Source organism: Wyeomyia smithii, chromosome 3, assembly GCF_029784165.1.
Source record: "Wyeomyia smithii strain HCP4-BCI-WySm-NY-G18 chromosome 3, ASM2978416v1, whole genome shotgun sequence".
In the NCBI taxonomy this organism is placed as follows: domain Eukaryota; kingdom Metazoa; phylum Arthropoda; class Insecta; order Diptera; family Culicidae; genus Wyeomyia; species Wyeomyia smithii.
The window spans coordinates 17,830,124-17,850,564 of record NC_073696.1 but is presented as its reverse complement, the minus strand read 5'-3'; the positions used below and the strand labels follow the sequence as shown (position 1 = coordinate 17,850,564).

Below are 20,441 nucleotides of genomic sequence, written 5' to 3'. Positions count from 1 at the left end.
AGAAACAGAAACAGAAACAGAAACAGAAACAGAAACAGAAACAGAAACAGAAACAGAAACAGAGACAGAAACAGAAACAGAAACAGAAACAGAAACAGAAACAGAAACAGAAACAAAAACAGAAACAGAAACAGAAACAGAAACAGAAACAGAAACAGAAACAAAAACAGAAACAGAAACAGAAATAGAACCAGATCCGGATCATTTTAGGCCGTTATCCTGGGAAAACGGGTTGAAATATGTGTTCCGTTTTGAGACTACCTCCTTTTTATGTCGGGAGGAGTGTCAAACCATCATAGGAACGTTTTTCATATTCTAAAATCCTTATTTTCCAAATTTGGTTCCATTTCCTTAATTAGTTATCGAGTTATGCAGAATTTTTTGTTTCACTTGCATTGGAGTCCTTTCTTCTAGAGAAATGAAGAGTCTGAAACTATGATGGGAGCCTTTAACGCCGATTGGTTTAGTCATTTCCAAGTCTATGAAGATCCGGCAGACAGACAGACAAAACTTCGTTTTTATTTGTATAGATTTGACTTAGAAACTTCAAAAATTTTTAATTAATTATATCTTGTCAACTCAAGTTTTGATTGTTCTACCTATTTTACCGCTTTAGAAATTATCACACACACATATCTCAAATCGACAGTGCGACAAAAATTAACTGTGGATGTCCTGTGCCAATGTTTCTCATTTTATTAACTGATGCCTGACTGCTTATGTGATGGTAACTTCTACTGTCAATTGTTCATGTTCCTCAGCGCTTTAAGGAGCTTTGCAGTTTTTATGACATCGAAACCACAATGATCGAGTATTGTTGGCATAGCCATCCATATTACTCTTCCATTTCCTTGTTTTGTATGGTTTAGAAAATTGCTTTTATCGTCTGGAGAGAGTGTGTATATGGAAGCTAATTAGATTAAAACTTTTAATAGCCAGTGACCATCTGTTCTTTTTAAAGTGAAAACTCATGTGAAACCCAAACTGTTCACAGCCTGGTTCATCTTGGAAACCCGGAGCAGTAATAAAACCAAATAACTACTCAAAGAAAAGTCACGGCTTCGTTCTACAACCCATTTTCGGATCTTGTACATTGTTTCAGTCAGTCTTATAGAACAATTACATGGCTTTTGGCTAGAGTCTGCACTTAGTGCCACAAAATGTGCCAGTGATGTTCAGACAAGTAACTGACAACTGCAAACACAAGGGACGGCTCCAGCAGACATCGGTTTTGTCGGCGCACTTGCCTCCGCCTGTTGAAACCCGAACTATAGAAACAAATATTTTCCTTACCATCTCTCAAATTCACTTAACTGCTTCCCACACCAGCCACAGCCACCGCCCAATGAAGCATACGTAATCTGAGCGACAAGATAAGAGCGACAGACAGTGGCGTCCGGATGGTACCCACCGGACCGATACCAGCTTAATTTTATGAACTTTCCAATTTTGCTTCGATATTGCTAATCCAAATATTGACGTTACGGGGTTTTCTCATTTTACATTTCTACAGGCGGCGGGTTCGGGATGCGAAAGAAAGGGAGCAGTGCAGTACGGCGTGAGAAACTCGTCGCTATGTAACATGAAACTACTTGACTGGCCTACATTTTCCCTTCGGCTTCATTTCACGTGGAAAATCTTTCGGTGTTTAGTTAGTGGACGTACAGAAAACGAGACAACAGCGGGAGTGAACGAAAGGTTTACTCGGGACAATGTCTGGTCCAGAGCGGGGGACTATCGATTGCATTTACCAGCCATGGCTACGAAGGGTGAAATCGAGCAGTTTGTTTAAAATCGGTTTTCTAAACAATCATAAATCGGAAACTGGGTATCCAACACACACAGATATATGTTTGGTTTGTGAAAATCAAATTCAAATAGAGCGAAGTGTTAACGAAATGTTTGCTGATTGAGCGGAAAATATGCCTCATTCTAAGTTCTTTGCAGGTAATATGAAAAGCCACATATGAAATAGTAAAGTTTAAATTAAAAGCCTAGCTTATTTCACTGCTGTGAACTGCTACGATTCACTATGAAAACCACATTCAACAAATTAATCATGCATCGTTTGGCTTAAAGTATCGTATTAATGACGCTTCACACTTGGAAGGAATTCTAAACGGAAAAGATTTCCACCCAAAGAAACTATTCTGAGTGGTTGCACTGGGAACCAGTGAAGCCAAAAGCAAACCACTAACAAGCAAATCACAACAAACGATCTTTCAATCGGCATTTCAACAGTCATTCGACCGACCGCTCGTTAGTTGTCCGTTCCTAACCTACCTATATACAGACCTGGATAGTAATAACTACCCTTGAAGAAGCTAAAGCTAGAGAAGCTACTGAACCTAAACATTCTAAGCCCCTGATGATGCCCCCGATGAGTGATGAGAAACAACTTCCTTCCATCAATCTTTCTGCTTGTCAAGTGCAAATCAAACAACAGCAACAGCAGCAGCAGCATCAATTGCGTCATTGACTTTCTCCTAGAAAGGAAATCCGTAGTAGGTACAGTGGAACGAGTGGAACCTGTTTATATTGTTGGTTTTTCCAAACGTATATGTCTTGTAAAACCGACCGGTTTCACAAATCATCTTTCCAACGTAAATATTTCACCAGTGGCAAATTCAAACTTTAGGCCGAAGGTTTAGGTTCTTACTTTGGACACAGCAGCAGATTATTAGGTGTGAACCGACCGAGCTGCTCTGGGATGAGTTGCAGGAATAAATCATCATCCTGTGCCCTGGTAAAGCTAACAAGCGCACGTTATCTCAATTGCAGTACGAGTGAATAATAGATGCCTTCGGAAGAGGCGAGAGTGCAGATGTTTATACGCTCTGCCGAGCTGATGAAAACGTAAAACAGAAACAGCCCCGGCAGGTCCGATTCTTCGCAGTAGTGGCAACTGGCAAAGGCTGCGAGAAAGTCGGCCAATATTGGATGAAACTATGGTTTTGTGTTCAGCTGTATCGTTTGGAATTTTGATTTGTTGTAACTGGATTTGCTGGGTGTGTGAGATACAGTAGGTGTTATGTGGATATGATTTCATCAACTTTTCAAGTAACGATCGTATCAAGCCCACGGTAAATTATTGGACAGTCGTTTCGATGCAAATATTTACGTTAGATAGCATGTTTATCTAAATCTTCTCTGGTTTATTTTAAGATTGGTTACACAACGTTTATGTTAATTAAATTGACATACTAATTTCAAGTTTTATGTCAGAATTTTAATAGAAGTGCTAGGTAGTAATGGTGACATTTGATTAAAAAGTTTATATTATGATATGTTATCAACCCATCTGTTTTGCTAATTACAACTCTGTAAACACTACAATCATCATATGTTTTTAATTTGTGACTGCGAGCTTCGTATTTTTAAAGACTTATGTTACGATGAATTTTTATGTTTTTTTAGTATTTACGTTTGGCAGTTTTCGACGCGCCTTTTTATTTTAGGATTAATGGCAACAAAACATTGAAAAATAATTATCTCGAAAAGCTCATATTTTGAAAATATATTTTTTCTATAAAGCTGCAACAGGTTAGCTAATCACTGATGGTTATCTAATCATAGTGAAATAAGTATAAAAAGTAAAAATTCCTATAAAGCAGAATCGCGCCTGGTCTTTGCACACGTATTTGGCTTAGCAAACTGAGCATTTTTCACAGATGGAGAGATTTTTTACACCCATGAGCTATATTCTAAAAGGGCGTATGCCTTTTGGCATAGGTTTCATTCGAAACATTGTAGCCCAGAATCCGTTGGTTGTATAGACAAACTGTCTGAGAATGAGTTGTAGGGAATTAAAAACGCATCATAAAAAAATTTACACTGCAAAAAAAAATGTCTGACTACAAACAGTTATTATTAATAAACAAGTAGGTAAAACCATTCGGCAAGGGGGAACGTGTAGGTAAGCTAAGGTACAGCGGCTGAGTTATTTATCCAATCGGTTTACTGTCACATAATGAATTGTATATTTTTGATCAAGCATTCCAATGAACGTATGGTTTTTGCTGGAGAACCACGGACAAATTAAGAAAAACGTGTATTTTCCTAAATATTACTAGTTGTTCGAGCTTAAATTCAAAATAACTCGAAAACCGATGCCTTTAGAATGTTAATTACCAAGAGTTTTTTGATTAAAAATAACTCTCTGCATCTTTTAAAATCATCAGAATACAAATATTTTGAAAAATATTTGAATTAGAATTTTTATAAAAAAATTTATCTACCATAAAAAGAATATTTTTCATTTCTCTATCCTGTTTTTTTTTAAAGTTGCGTTCAAGTTTCTTAAAAAAAATATAAAAAAAAATTGAACTCATTTTTTTTAAATTGAAATTTAATGTTTATTTTTAACTTTTTTTCTATACAACCAACGGTTTCTGGGCTACAAACTTTTGTGGCGAGAGAAGCAGGCCATGGCCGGATTCGGACGTCAAAATTTTCGCTCGTGCGATTTTTCGGAAGAAAATTTGTTTAATATCGCGAAGTGAGTGTTTTTCAGGAATGTTTATTATGTTGTGTGTGCTGCGAAACTTTTACTTGATGTGTATCGTAGTGCCGTGAAGATTATTCGATGAAATAGCTGAATTAGCATATGGGATTGGCGCCACGGTCGTTTGCAGCGGGTTTTGTCTTCGTTTATTGCGTCCGAAGTTGTCGCGTTTTGTCGTGATTTATAATACGTGGAGGGTGTAATTCGTGTTGTAGTCATAGTTGAGAAGCCTTCGTTCAGAGTCCAGTGTGTTTAAAGGGTATTATAAATGAAAGGATTGATGAACATTGCTTTGAGAAGTGTAGAAGAGTCAATTCTGTATCGGCTCGTAAAAAAAAACTAATTTTAGTGGGGCATCTGGGACTACCGAATCCCGTGTGACAGAGGAAGTGAACATTAAAACGATGCGGCTAAAGATAAGTATAGTGAACATGCGGGAGGTAGTTTAAAAGTGATATTTTTGATACTTTCAAAATTGTTCATGCATAGAAAGTGACAATTGGAACGAGCGTCGCTTGCTTTCCACATCAAGGCTTGCATGAAAGCTTGTGTGCAGGTCCGAGTGGACAGATAGTGCTGCAGTTTCCACCTTAAATGGAGCAAATGCATTGCAAATATATGTCCTTTTTTGGCTTAAATTTTTTAATTTATCATTATTATTTTAAGTTAAATTTTCTTATTATAGCAATTGCGTAAGCGACCGATTGACACATTATTTAATACAAGTTAAGCAATTTGTCATCAGATTTTAGGAAATATTTTGGTACAAACATAGGTTATATTTTGGTACGTATATATGGTGAGATTTATTCATATACTATTTGGCACTCCTCTTGTCAATAAATATAACATGCTAGGTCATTTTTTTTGATAAAAATGTATCAAACGAATTGAAAGTCTGAAAATAATAATAAAATCTGTTAGATTGTAATATTATTTTTAGGCGGGGCTTACCGATTGGAAAATTACTCCGGAATGTACTGCAAGTACTCAGTCATTCTGTAAAGGGTCTTTGGAAGGTCGGTAGAGCTAACACCTTCTAGAACCCGAAACTAAGATAGTTGCAGAATTGAAATATAATTGCAACTGTCTTTTTTTTCACTATATCACTGCCAGACAGTGGGATCTAGAAAGGTTCCACACACACACACACACACACACACACACACACACACACACACACACACACACACACACACACACACACACACACACACACACACACACACACACACACACACACACACACTGGCAGAGCTGCATGCCACCACGGGTCGACGTGTGGCGATCGTCGAGGGCGCACAATACAGGTGTGACCACTGACAGGACCGAACAGTCCCGGACCAGCAGCGGGAGGTCGCCTAGGGGTGGTGAGCGTCGGACCAGGGACAGTCGACTCCTCGCAAAAGCCACAATCACCCGGAAGCACCTCTGACGGAGCGAATAGAGCCGCACCCAACACCCAAAAGCACTTACCCGCCCATCGGGACTGATGCCAGTAAGGTCCCGATTATGGCAACTGGCAGCGTAGTGAACGGATATGAGCTGGATTTCGGAATGGTACCGCATCCTCGGGCTGGCACCTGCATCGAGCTTAGTAAAGTCGTGTGACAACGGCTTGAAATGGCGAGGTGGTACCCGGTGCAGGGGTCTCCGTCCCATAAAACCTGGCAGGCCTTCCAGTACGTTCCGAGTCTATTGCCTGGTGGGAATCAGGCAGGAGTAGGATCAGATGGTTGTTCCTGACTTGCGCCGGTCGGTGGAGTCATAGTTGCCCATAAGGCGCTATGACTGCTTACCCTAGCCATGACCTCACTGCTTCGGCATAGACCACCATGGGACCACATAGGCGACTACTCCACCATGGACAAAGATAGCGGCTGGAAGGGGGACCCATTTAACATCAAAATGAACACATTCAAAACGAAAGAGACGAGTGCGGAGGGATTACAAAATCCCTTCGCAAGAGGTGGCATCCAGCGGTCTCCGCAGAAGAAGGCTGAGACGGATGCGGCGAAGTCTGGAGGTGGAAAAACGGCGAATCCGTCGGTGTCCACACCAGACATCTCGGTAGACGGTCCCTTGCTAGTCAAGGCCGTCAAAAGGTGTATGGACACGCGGCCAAGAGTGGCGGCGCTGTCTGAACAACTCGATGCCATAATCGAGTTCTTGGCGAACAGGCTAAACATCGCTGGCGACCTGAAGCAGAGCCTCCTCCTGCTTCGGAGCACCATTGATGAAGCCAGAAAGGAGCACGAAGAACTCGTAGCTCGGGTGAAGGCGGCCGAGAAAGCGGCCAGGACCGGGAGGGCGACTGCATCTAAAGAGGTGCAGACAGACGCCCCCTCGTTCGCGTCGGTCTGCTCCACGGGGCAGGTCGCTAAGCGAACGAGGCAGTCCCCGGGGGAAACGGCCCCCGGGAACACCAAGAAACGATTGGTCGTGCTACTCCCACGGGAACACACGCCAACCGGTTCAAGGTCCACCGCGGAAAAGGCACAGGTGGAGGCTACGGGCAACCCTTGGACTACCGTAGAGGGTAGGAAGCGTCGGGAAGGTGCGACGCGACATGATGGCGGAGCGGCCAGAGGACCAAAAAAGGTCAAAAAGGCGCGGAGTAGGGGTGATGCCCTCATACTCAAGACGGATGGGTCGAAGTACTCAGAAGTCTTGAAGAAGATGAGGGGGGAAACCCAGCTCAAGGATCTGGGGGCGGATGTGCGGAGTATCCACCGATCTCGCACTGGCGAGATGATACTTGAGCTCCGGAAGGACGCCAAGAACAAGGGGGCTACCTACAAAACGGTAGCTGAAAAGGTCCTAGGGAAGGAGGTGCAAGTGCGGGCACTCACCTCAGAAGTGACTCTCCAGCTGAAAAACCTGGACGAAATCACCGAAGGGGTGCGACATTGCACAAGCCCTAAAAGCGAAGTGCGGGGTGGAGGTGGCTAAGGAGTCAATCCGCCTCCGCAAAGGTCCGGCGGGGACCCAGATAGCTACCTTCCGACAACCGTCGGCGGACGCTAACCTGGCCCTGAAAGAGGGCAAGTTGAAGGTCGGCTGGTCTGTATGTCCTCTGGGCATACTTCAGCAACCAGACATTTGCTTCCGGTGCTTCGAGGGCGGACATAAGTCCTGGACCTGCAAGGGGCCCGATAGGAGCCAGCTGTGCAGGCGATGTGGGGGTGCAGGCCATAAAGCAAAGGACTGTGGGGAGTCTCCCAAGTGCATGGTATGTTCCGGGAAACGGGACGCCAAACACTTTATGAGAGGCCCCAGGTGCCCAGCCGGTAAGCCGGCTGCGAAACCACGGGCGTAAGGGTGACGCAACTGAACCTGAACCATTGCTTCGCGGCTCAGCAGCTGCTACACCAAGCAGCCACTGAGTCGTTGTCGGACATCGCCGTCATATCGGATCCCTACCGCATCCCTCCCGGAAACGGTAACTGGGTTGCGGATAAGTCCAGTTTGGCGGCCATATGTACGACGAGCAAGTTCCCGGTTCAGGAGGTTGTCTCAACCTCAGAAGAAGGGTACGTAGTTGCTAATGTGAACGGAGTGTTCTACTGCAGTTGCTATGCTCCGCCACGTTGGTCTACCGGAAGGTTCACCCAGATGGTCGACCTCCTATCCATGGAGCTAACGGGCCTAACGCCGTTGGTGGTGGCGGGCGACTTCAACGCTTGGGCTGTTGAGTGGGGAAGTCGCTCCACGAACCAGAGGGGCCAGATCCTGTTGGGGGCTTTTGCAAAGCTCAATCTTGATCTGGCCAACGTTGGGAACAAAAGTACATTTAGCAGAAATGGTGCGGAGTCGATCATCGACGTGACGTTCTCCAGCCCAGGACTGATCAAGAACAGGAGGGTAGACGATGGCTACACTATATTCGAAAAGGCAATGAGAAGGGAGCGCGAGGGGGGCAGTTGGCTCCGCCCGACTGCTGACCAACTAGTTGCTATGCTATCGCGAGCGTGCGACGCCACCATGCCTAGGACTCGCCAACCTAGGAATGGAAAGCCACCGGTTTACTGGTGGACGGACGCGATAGCCGACCTTCGCAGTGCGTGCCTCCGTGCAAGACGGAGGATGCAGCGTGCGCGAAACGAAGAAGAGAGGACAGAGCGCCGCGCAGCATTCAGTTCGGCAAGATCGATGCTAAAGAGTGCGATAAAGGCCAGCAAGAGGGCCTGCTTCGATAGGCTATGTGCGAGTGCCAATACAAATCCGTGGGGGGACGCCTACAGGATCGTAATGGCCAAGACTAAAGGCGCGCTGGCGCCTGCAGAGCGATCACCAGCGATGCTGGAGCGCATCATCGAGGGACTCTTTCCACGCCACGAGCCAAGTACTTGGCCTCCGGCGGTCGAGTCTCACGTCCGACGTTCCAGTATCTCAGACATAGACCAGAGATGGTCGGCCAACCTGCCGAGCATCCAATCCGTGAGCGACGACAGCCGTGTCGAGGCAGGGGAGGAGGCAAGGGTTACGAATGAGGAACTCATCGTGATCGCCATATCCCTAAAGGTGAGCAAGGCACCGGGACCGGATGGTATCCCTAACCTGGCGATCAGGCTGGCGATAAAAACGGCCCCCGGGCTGTTCAGGGCAGTCATGCAGAGGTGTCTGGATGACTGTCTCTTTCCGGACAGGTGGAAGCGGCAGAGACTGGTCTTATTGCCGAAGGCTGGGAAACCGCCAGGGGACCCATCGGCATATAGGCCTATTTGCCTGCTGGACACCGCGGGCAAGGTGCTTGAGAGGATCATCATCAACAGACTGGTGAGGTACACGGAGAGTGTACATGGTCTGGCAAGTAACCAGTTCGGCTTCCGGAAGGGCAGGTCCACGCTGGACGCAATCTCTTCCGTCATCGAGACGGCGGAGGTAGCAATCCAGCGCAAGAGAAGGGGAATACGCTACTGCGCAATCGTCACGCTTGACGTGAAGAATGCGTTCAATAGTGCCAGTTGGGACTCCATAGCGCTCGCGCTCAGGAGCATCCATGTACCGGTGTCGCTGTACAAGATTCTGGAAAATTATTTCCAGAATCGAGTACTTGTTTACGACACGGAGGAGGGTCAGAAGTGCGTCCCAATTACCGCAGGAGTTCCGCAAGGTTCTATCCTGGGCCCGGTGTTGTGGAATGTCATGTATGACGGAGTGTTGAAACTCAAGTTCCCTGTAGGGGTTGTGATCGTCAGCTTTGCAGACGACATAACGCTGGAGGTTCACGGCGAGTCTATCGAGGAGGTCGAGTTGACGGCCGCGCACTGTATACGCAAGGTCGAGGACTGGATGCGCTCCAGGAAACTGGAGCTCGCGCATCATAAGACGGAGGTCACGGTTGTGAACAACCGTAAATCGGAGCAACAGGCGGTGGTCATACTCGGAGACTGCACCATCACCTCGAAGCGATCCCTGAAGCTCTTGGAGGTTATGGTGGACGACAAGCTCACGTTCGGGAGTCACGTCGACTATGCCTGTAAGAGGGCCTCATCGGCTATTGCAGCACTATCTCGTATGATGTCCAATAGCTCAGCGGTTTATGGCAGCAAGCGAAGACTTCTTGCCAGCGTGGTTTCGTCCATACTTAGGTATGGTGAGCCAGTGTGGTCCAGAGCGCTAGGTACTAACAGTTACCGTGGTAAACTGGAAAGTACCTACAGGCTCATGTGCCTGAGAGTTGCGAGTGCGTATCGTACGGTGTCATACGATGCAATCTGTGTCTTGTCCGGCATGATGCCTATCAGCATCGCCATCAAGGAGGACAGAGAGTGTTTCGACCAACGTGACACAAGGGGCATACGAGGTACCAGAAGGTCATTCTCGATGCTCCGCTGGCAGCGGGAATGGCCCAACTCCACAAAGGGCAGATGGACGCACCGACTCATACCGGAGATATCCGGCTGGGTCGGGAGACGACATGGTGAAGTGAATTTCCACCTGACACAAATCCTGTCAGGCCATGGTTGTTTCAGGCAATATCTGCACAGGTTCGGACACGCGGTGTCCCCCATGTGTCCCGAGTGCGTGGAGGAGGAGGAGACTGCTGAGCATGTCTTCTTCGTATGCCCCCGTTTCGCAAGAGCGAGGAGCAACATGATGGCTGTGAGCGGGCCTGGCACTACTCCGGACAATCTAGTCCGGAGGATGTGCGACGACCCGGACATCTGGAACGCGGTCTGTGCGGCCGCCTCTCAGATTGTTCTGGAGCTGCAACGTGTGTGGCGGGTCAACCACCAACACGCCAGTGGTAGCTAATTACCAGTCTCCAGGTAGTTAGCTAGGAGGTTATAAGAGTAAAGAGAGTGCATCACGCACAAAAGCCACTCCCCGACGTAATACTTAACCGTTGTTCCGGGAAGACCAGGGCTGGAGACTGGAGGGGTTTTAGTGGGTCGGGACAGGGATCAGTAGGTGCCTGGGCGAGTGTAACTACCCCAGCATCTCTCCCCCAGTCTCATCCCCACACCCTGAGTTCTCTTCTCAGGTGTCTGTTTGCAGATTTCCCCGCCACCTTTAAAAAAAAAAACACACACACACACACAGATACACTAACGGTTTCTGGGCTACAATGTTTCGTACAAAACCTATGCCAAAAAGCATACGCCCTTTTAGAATATAACTCATGGGTGTAAAAAATCTCTCTACCTGTGAAAAATGCTCAATTTGCTAAGCCAAATAGGTGTACAAAGTTTCATTCAAATAAAAAATGATGGATTAAATTTTTGCGTATTTTCAGGTCATTTGGCGCGATTCTGCTCTATAATAAAAAAAAACCGCAATGGTTTGTTTGATTGGTGTGTCCTCGGGAATGATGTAGTAACTTTGCCCTGCCAGGAAAAAATGGGGCTTTGCGTTCAATCCTTGGCGGCAAACTAGAAAATGGTGTTTGGCGCAGACGCATGAACCATGAAGTGTATCGGAGCATTGCTAGTTGTTTTAACTTTGAGCAATAAAAAATAAACAAATAAAAATATTTTTTTATTACTGTCTACAACTTTGCCGAAGACAAACCGGTCTGACTCTAAAAATATTTTTTATTTCAATAGGCACTCGGTTCAGGAAATACTCCCAAAGTTAGACACCCGTTATTAAAACAAAAAACTTTGTGGTCAGTCAAATTTACTGATAATTACTTTGAGAAAAAGAATTTTTAATAATTAATTAATTTATTTATTTGTTAATTTCCTATGATTCATCTGACCAAAGTCTTAATAAATATAACAAAGTTTGAGAATCAAGTTTATAAAATGTTCGTTTTTTCAACCTTATGCACGAATTTATCCAAGGGTTCGTTAGCGGGATCACGCCAAGGATTTTATATATTTATCTTGAACATTTTTTTTCGAAGACGCAAAAGGTTTAGGTTTAGGTGAAGCGTTCCAGTTATGGCAATACTTAAAAAATGTACCAGTTATGGCCTATGGTGTTTAAATGGAGTAGTGCCATAACTGGTACCATTGCGCTTATGCGATATAACCATAACTTGCCATAATAGACTAAGTATTCACAACTTCACCAAAGACGTCAAACTGATCAAACAAACCGTTGTGGCTATAAACATATTTGTACCAGTGGTAAACACAAATCCGAGTAGGCTGTCGGGTGATTATGATTCACGAGAGCAAGGCCGATGCTTTTATAAAAGCGAGGCGATGCGAAACACGTTTTTTCTCACGTGGAGGATAACATAAACAATGGGAAAATATATGAAATGGTTTACTTTGTGTTCATTATGGCATCGGCCTTAAAAAAAGGAGAAACGTGTTCAACATCATCGGTGACAGCCACAGCCGACCGGCAGGCTGTCAACAGCGCAGGCCAAACCAACAGGACTTCCTTCAAGCACTAGGCCATTTTGTGCTATTGGTTTAATTTCTTTTAAATCCGATTCATTCCCTCTCCTAGGTTGAGGGGCTTGACGGTTTTGCAATTAGTAATATCTGGTTTAAATTCTCGAACTAAAATATTCTTCTCGGTTATGTATTATACAAGATAGATCCAGTCTAATAAGGACAGATGCTAGTTGCAAAACACCTCAAACGTTCTTTGAAAAGACTTTGATGGGCTTTTCGGTTGTAATCAAAATAAAGAAGCAATAAAACTTAACCTAGTACTGCATACAGCATGACCATTGTAAAATAATTTTAAATGTCTATAAAGCTCATTAGAATCTTTCATTGAAACGGCCGTAATAAGACGAAGTTGAATGTTAATTGGGTGGAATGTTTGAATCATTTAACACTTTGATAAAGGTCAGATTGATTGATCTCGTCTTTTACGGATTAAGCAGTTTTAATTGACTATTGTGACAACTAAGACATGCTTTCTACTGAGGTGCCGAGAGGGCTCAGTAAAGGCATTTGGTATAGTTATCAAAAGATTGCGTTGTCAACTTTCTCAAAGCCAACGCTCAACCAGTAGTTAGATAGATGCGCGGTCGTAATTCAGACTTATTTACATTAATTTTTATTGTTCAAATCAAATTATTAATCCAGTTTCCTCTTTGAGAAAAAAATGCGAGAAAAATCAAGAATTAGAGCAAATGAAGAATCAAGCAATTACCCTGAGGAATACAATCAAACAAAGGTCAATGAAAGAGTGATTAAAGGAAACAAACATAAAACGGGGTAAGGGAAGGATTAAGGCACAGCAGGTATGTTAAAAAGCAAATTACTATTACCATGTTATTACTATTTATCAAATGTTTCATCTGAGAAGAGTTTTAATGAATAAAAATATTTAAATATATGTGCGGTTGGGAGAGGTTGCCTTGAGAGGCCCTGGACACAGACCGGCATACGTGACAAATATTACATACATATATTACAAATGGACGAAATTTATTAACATCAACCACAGTTACGACTATTCTTTTTTTCTTTTCATGCACCTTTCTGCAATTACTATCACTGTTCCCTTCGACTATCCACTATATTCAACCTTGTCTTACTATACGGCATTCCAACGCAGAATTTATTTGACCTCTCGGGTTACTATGCTGCGATTCCAAATCTAATCTCTCCACTGGAATGGAAAGTGTTTAAGCACTGGAGACTTGGCCCTGCGGCCTCCTTCTGCACTCGAAAATGAAAAAAAAAATTAAAAATTTCTTTTAAATCCGATTCATTTTTGAGAAGCTATTGAAAATGCTATGTTGGAAAGGTATTGATGGTTACAGATAATTTCGAGCCAAAACGGTTTGTTTCATCGGTGTGACGTCTTCGGAAAAGTTGTAGAGAGTTCTTTCAAAAAAAAAAAAAAAAAAATATTCATGGAAACTAAAAAAGATTACCTAAGCCTTGAGAACTGTCCGATCATGAAAATCAAGGAAAAAAAGTTATAATGTTAAGATTTTTTTTTCTTTTCAGAATTTACCCTGTGAAGAGGTCAATAGAGCACCCTATTGATGATTCAAAATATATTTACAGACAAAATGGGTTGTCTGATTGGGATAGTGTCTTTGGTGAAGTTGTGAAACAGAATTTTATCCTTTAAAAAAAATTTTTTTTTTCAAAATATTTTAACATTTTTTCTTGATTTCTCCATGATCCAAGTAGTCTTTGAAGTTTTCATTGATTGAAAGAATTGATTTAAAAAAAAGCTTTTCAGATAGTTATTTTTTTCTTTTGAGCTTTTTTGAAAATAAAAATTCTAGAATGTATATTTTTTTCAGTGATAATTATAATATCTACAACTTTGCCGAAAACGTAACATCGATCAAACAAGTCGTTTTGGCTTTGAAAATATGTGTTATCGTCAATACCTTCCCAACATAGCATTTTTAAATAGATTCACAGTAATGAAGTCATGTTTCAAAAAGCTAACCTAAAAGCACAAAATGGCATCTATTGCCCATAGCAACGTCTACGAGAAATTTCAGCCAAATCAAAAATGGTCGATTAAACTGATTGCGGAATCGCACTATAGTAAAAAGCGAAAACATTCGTCAGTATAGTGTCGCACCGCAGTACTTTTCTGAAGCTTGGTTGGGGCAATTATTCATCTTGGGTCCCGAAGGAAAAATCTCGATTTTGTCGTGCCGTGAGCAGATGTTGAACACCTTTCTTGCTGTAGCTGCGGAGTGCAGTGAGTAAAAGAAATTTAAAAGCCGATCCATGCATACTGCAATCCTTTCTAGTAAAGATTTCGTCGTTTGAGAACGACATCCACTTCAACAACAGCAACACGATGAAACTGGTAAAGTCTCCGCCAACCACGCTCAAGCCTGAGTTCGAATCCCAACGCCGACATAGGTGTCGATGGCTGTGGGGTGGCGTGATCCACTCACAACCAACCCAAACTGGTCTAGATTCAATTCTAGCCGACACCGGGAGATTGTCCGAGGCGAAAAATCTCTGGGATCACGCTTTCCATCGCATGAGGAAGTAAAGCCGTTGGCGCCGGTCCGTTAATCGAACGGGTCGTAAGTTAGGGTCCTGGGTGGAGTCGCCTCTCCAGGCGTCGGTGATTGGCTCAACTACAAACAACAACGGTGATTGGCACTGAAACTAGACCGACGGAAAATGAGCGAGAATAAGAAAAAAAGAAACCCATAACTTTAAATTGAAAAAAATATCTTTTGAGAATTAATTGAATAAAAAAAACTTCTAAAAACGAAAGATTTCTTTGGATTTCCTCATACCCAGAAAAATCTTGGAAATCATTTCTTGGGTTGTTCTTCGGATACTATTGCTTGATGAAAATTGAGAAATTGAAAACTATTTTTGTACAAATGTTGTATCTTGAGATTGACTCAAATGAATTTAGGGTGATAGGTGTTTCTCATGTGGAACACGATGAAACTATCAAATTCGAAGTCAAATATGCTGCATTTGCCACAGAATGCGAATTTTGTTATAAACACAAAAATAATTAAGCTGGCAACACTTTTGTTGATAAAATGTTTTTTTGTTCTGGATTTCTTGGTTTATTCTTTTCGAAAATCGCCTATTGGTATTTTTGGACGTTTCATGTCCATTCCGAGGATCAACATGGCTTGTCTTCCGGACGATCGACACCCTCAAATTTGCTGCAGTACCCCTTTCACTGTATTACACTCCACAGATCGATCTTCATCGGTGAAATTGCGAAATGCTGAGTCATACAGTTTTGTAAATTTATATGGTGTGCCGCAAGGAAGCAACCGTAGTCCATTGCTTTTTTTGTTATGGTATCCGTCTTGTTTTTCTGTTATGCCTGCCATACTTCAGCTGATAATCTCAAATTATATTTGGCAATAAGATCTGTTGCTGACTGCCATGAGCTACAAAGTAACGTTTGCGTTTTGTGCGACTTGTGTTACAAAAATCTTCTGACTTCATTCATCCGGAAGAAAAATCCAATTATTTAAAACTAAACAATTAACGGAGAATCACTCAATAGTACATTTGTTGTTAATGACCAAAGTCGGGATTTATCCATAGTGACCCTAGATGAATAAGTCTTCCATCTTTGAACTAAATCCCCGAAGGACGGGTCTATGTGGTATGGACACTTGGTATGGAATGACCCTTACAAGGTTCGAAGCAAAGTATATATATACCTACGCCTTGTAAAAAAATATTTTTGCACCTAAACAGTTTTTCCACCCATTGAAAAATATTTAATGTACAAAGTTTTATTCAAATCGATGCCACTCGAAATTGGTCGATCGGTCATTTGGTGTAGATATTTTTACATAATATTTAATTCATTCCATACAATGTTTGCATTTTAAAAATTCCAAGAAAATTCTCCATCCGAATATTTGCTACAGTTTGTACAGAACAAACTGAATAGGATGTAAAAAAAAGGCAAATATATCAAGCAAATGTTTATTCTCCTTCCGAGCATCATAGCCGGTCGTGTTGATTGTTGTCTGTGCACAATCAGAATTATTTCCCATTTTTCCTGTGCATTGTAGAACCCCGCCCCGCGAATGATCCTGTCCATGAATTTGAAGGTTGGATCTCTTCGCGCTTTCTGTCGACGATTTCGACGAACGTGACGATGGCGAAGTTTCAGAATTCCAAACACGTGCTTGATTGATGCAGTTCCATACGTCATCCGCGAGCTTTCGCAATCAGCGTCGTTGTTTGGGGCTGAGCTGAATAATGCTGCGAGGAAAACTGTATTCTGGGTGATGATTCACATCACTGATGCTGTGTGCGCTGAAAATGTTTTTATGACCATGCCATGGTCGTGTTTGTATTTATCACGTTTGATCAAAAATTCTATTCTGCTGCTCTATTGTAACGATTGTGACAAACAGATATGGATTAAAGTTTCTATCTTATTTTCACGAAGAGTTTGCGCTGCTAGTGTTGAATTTATTTATTTTTATGACTTCAGAAAATGTTTGTACGAATGTATTTTGTGGTATAAAATTCTAACTGGATTCTAACCTAATAGATTTTAAACTCACCTGCGTGTACGTCATCCAGCAGCACGGCTCAACCTGGTTCGAGTCGAGACCCCAGAATTCCAGCTCTTCCTCGAACAGTGGACCACACACATCGGTTGGATAGTGCAGCTTGCCGGTTCTGTGAAAGATCGAACGAGATTAGCGGAGTGTTGATTCCAATGATGACAACAAGCGCCCAACGACGCGTGAAAACAACAAATAATTTGAATGGCAGCCCGAAACTTGTACGTAATTAAGTGCGACAGTAGCTTTTGTCAAAACATTTAGCTTGTTCGAAATCATTCATGTCAAGAGAACTGACAGTCGACATCGCACCAAAGCTGGCAAAATAATAATTACCTTTGTCTCGCACTACACTGTGTATATAAGGACAGGTTTTCAACTGACTTCTAAACTAGAATTAACATAAATGAACAATTTAAAACTAGCCCCGAGCACAGTCATAATGTAGAATAAATAGCAAACTGTTCCTCAACAAGCTATAGAAACTGGTTCTATGCAAAATCGTGTTTAGTTTAATTTGCAATCACCAACGGCGATAGCTAAGCGCTGAGCATCGAATTTGGACTTAGCTTTCGGGGCGTCGTCTGTGTTCCTGTGGTTTGGCCACACACTCGCAAATTATTCGGTCTCTTCGCGCTTGCCATACACATGCTTGTACAAACATCAGCCGACAACGCATTCGGACCGTCAGAGCGGAAGCTCGGGTGCATGTAGCTTAACATTTCCCATGAAAACCTCATCAAGTTTTAAGTCCCGTCGACCAGTTTTTTTTGTTGCTGGTGGCATAAACAATTTCGTTTCCCCAAAGCTGACTGTACCGTCAGTCTGTTTACCCTCGTGTCGGACTGATGGGAAATTCGGTGAAATTAGACACGGCGAAATAGCAGCGTGGTGTTCCTCCACTCTGTTGAATGGGAAAAGAGTTTTCCCGAATGGAAACGTGCGGCGTGAATTTCCTGTACCTACGCCCGCTGCATTATACACTGGAAACTCGAGCCACTCGCAAACCTATTAGCACAAGCAAATGTTACACTTTGAATTGGATGTGTGATTCATCCGCATCGGATTATAGATGAAAATCTCATGGGGAGACAAAAAAATACTCTCGTTACCGAACGGGGAGTTAACTTTTAAACTCAGCGAAATGGAATTGATTAAACAGAGTTGAAAGGGTAGGGTTTTTTTCCGTCAAAATCTTTCCGATATAATATATTCAAATGTTTTTCGGCATGTTCGTTGCTTTTGAATCAATCTAGAGCAAAATCGTCAGTGAGTTAATTAATTCGCATTGATTTCAGTTTTTGATATTTCAATATTGTTCACCATTAGGCCATCAATATTCAGAGCGTGAAAATGCAATGATTAAACAATGTTCTGAATTCTGAGCTAAAATCAGCTGAAACGATACGTTAACCAGAATAGAAAGACTGTTGGGTATTTTTATCACTGCGACCAATTTTTTTATCACAGGTTATTCTTATAATCTCAACTTTCTTCTATATTAATTCAGCAGCTTAAATTCGTGTTGTTGTTTGATACCGAGAGAACAGTTTGGCAAACAAAACTCGAGATATTTCATAACAGAATATTTCTAATCCAAACATATGAAAATGCTGATCTATCTATCTGATCCCTATAGACTTGAAAACTACTGAACCGATCGGCGTGAAAAATTGTATGTAGAAGTTATAGAGGACGGGAATGGTGATTGAGATAGCTCGAAACTCCTTTCTCTTCTGGAAGGGAAAAAACAATATCGCACGGTTAGCCTTGGGGCTAAAAGCGATCTCGATCAACTAGATTATAGTTGAGAGAATTCGTTATCGATATTGTTTTTGGCACATTTTGCATGTGTAGGATTAAGTACAACGATACACCGTGCCCCAGTGCTGAGTCGAGAAAATTTCCAGCTAGAAAAGTTCCTTGACTCGATCGGGAATCACAACCGTGTGGGAGAGCTAGCCGACCGACATCGCTAACCACAGAGCCACGGGGACCAGGATGGGAGGGCTCCTATATAGAAGAAACACATATTTCTGCACAGATCGACTTGAACTGTCCTACAGTACGGTCGCATTTTACCAACAGCTCGAGGCTAAGTCTTAGACTACCGAGAGTTATTGAAATTTTGTTTTTCGCTTTCAACAGGCAATCTTCTTGAAAGACTACCTGTTGAAACGCAAAGTCATAAATTTGTTTTTAATATTAACGAGTGTTTAGTGAGTAAATTTGGTTTGAGATATTTCTACCTAAAATCTATAGTGAAAGTGTAGTGAAGTTTTCCAGTTATGCCTGGAAAAAATAAAAAAGCTCGCTTTGATGCGGCTTCAAGGAAACGTGAGGCATCTCCTCCAAGTGACACTGAAATTTCGACTAACAGGTATGATAGTCTTTCTTCCGTTGGGGATCAAGAAATTCAAACTTCTCATACTGAGCATAAAGCCGTTATGAAGAAGGTTAAAGTTCCACCTATTGTGGTATTTGTAGCAAATTTTAAAGCATTTCGATCAGAGCTTTCATCGTTTCTGTCGGATGTGAAAGTTAATTTTCAAATTGGCCGCCAAGGCGAAATTCGTATTTTGGCCGAATCTCTTGATGGCCATAAACATCTTTTACAGTATTTGACTGAAAAGATGTATAAATTTTATTCTTTTGATGCCAAAAACGAGAGACCGGTTAAGGCTGTTTTGAAAGGTCTTTCAAATGACCAAACTATTGAGGAAATTAAAGAATGTTTGTCAGAATCACTTGGTTTTGCTCCCAATCAAGTAATTTTGATGAAACGAAAGGCAAATGCCAAAATTAATCAAACTGGAGTACACCAGGAAAATTACTTAGTACATTTTGATCGTACCAAAGAAAATAATTTGAAATGTTTGGAAAAAGCACGTGTTTTATTTAACGTGCGAATAAAGTGGGAAAATTTCAAAAGACATGGAGAAATCCATAATCTTACTCAATGTAGGAATTGTCAAGCCTATGGTCATGGAACTCGAAACTGCCATATGGCAGCAAAATGTATGATTTGTGGTGACACTGGTCACACGAAAGATATCTGCCCCGTGAAAGAGACCACTAATAGTTTCAAATGTGTAAATTGTGGGGGAAATCACAAATCTAATTTCTTTAATTGTCCTGTAAGGTCAAAAATTATTGCTTCCAGACAACGTAGGAATTCTAAGCAACCTGTTGTCAATGTGGGTATACAAAAGACTTTCAATACTGTTCAGGCATCACCAGCACTCATTAGCATTAGCAGGTGTGCCTGTAGGTAATAATTTAAATTCAGATAACAAATTCCAGACAAAAAAATCCTGTTCAGGCAACACCAGGCTGTTCATATGCCAGTGTCCTTACAGGTAATACTTCAAATTCAAACAGTAACAAACCATTCGTGTTTGGTGCTGAAAAGTCAGCCAGTATTGATTTAGGTAATCCAACTCCAGAAAAGATTGAATACCTACAACAATCCATGCTGCAGCTAATGTCCGTTTTGTTGAACTGTAACTCGATGTACGAGGCTGT

At 42.4% G+C, this 20,441-nt stretch overlaps 1 protein-coding gene across 7 annotated transcripts in view; it reads right to left on the bottom strand.

Annotated features, from left to right (window-relative positions):
• LOC129732918 (potassium voltage-gated channel protein Shaw-like) overlaps positions 1-20,441 on the bottom strand; it is a 278,881-nt gene that overhangs the window by 155,714 nt on the left and 102,726 nt on the right. For all 7 annotated transcript variants that reach the window (XR_008729387.1, XR_008729388.1, XM_055694356.1 and 4 more), the window contains one exon: positions 16,914-17,031. Coding sequence is in view for 5 of the 7 variants with exons in the window: in XM_055694356.1 (XP_055550331.1) it covers positions 16,914-17,031 (118 nt within the window). In the remaining 2 variants the exon portion in view is untranslated. The remainder of the gene's footprint in view (positions 1-16,913; positions 17,032-20,441) is intronic.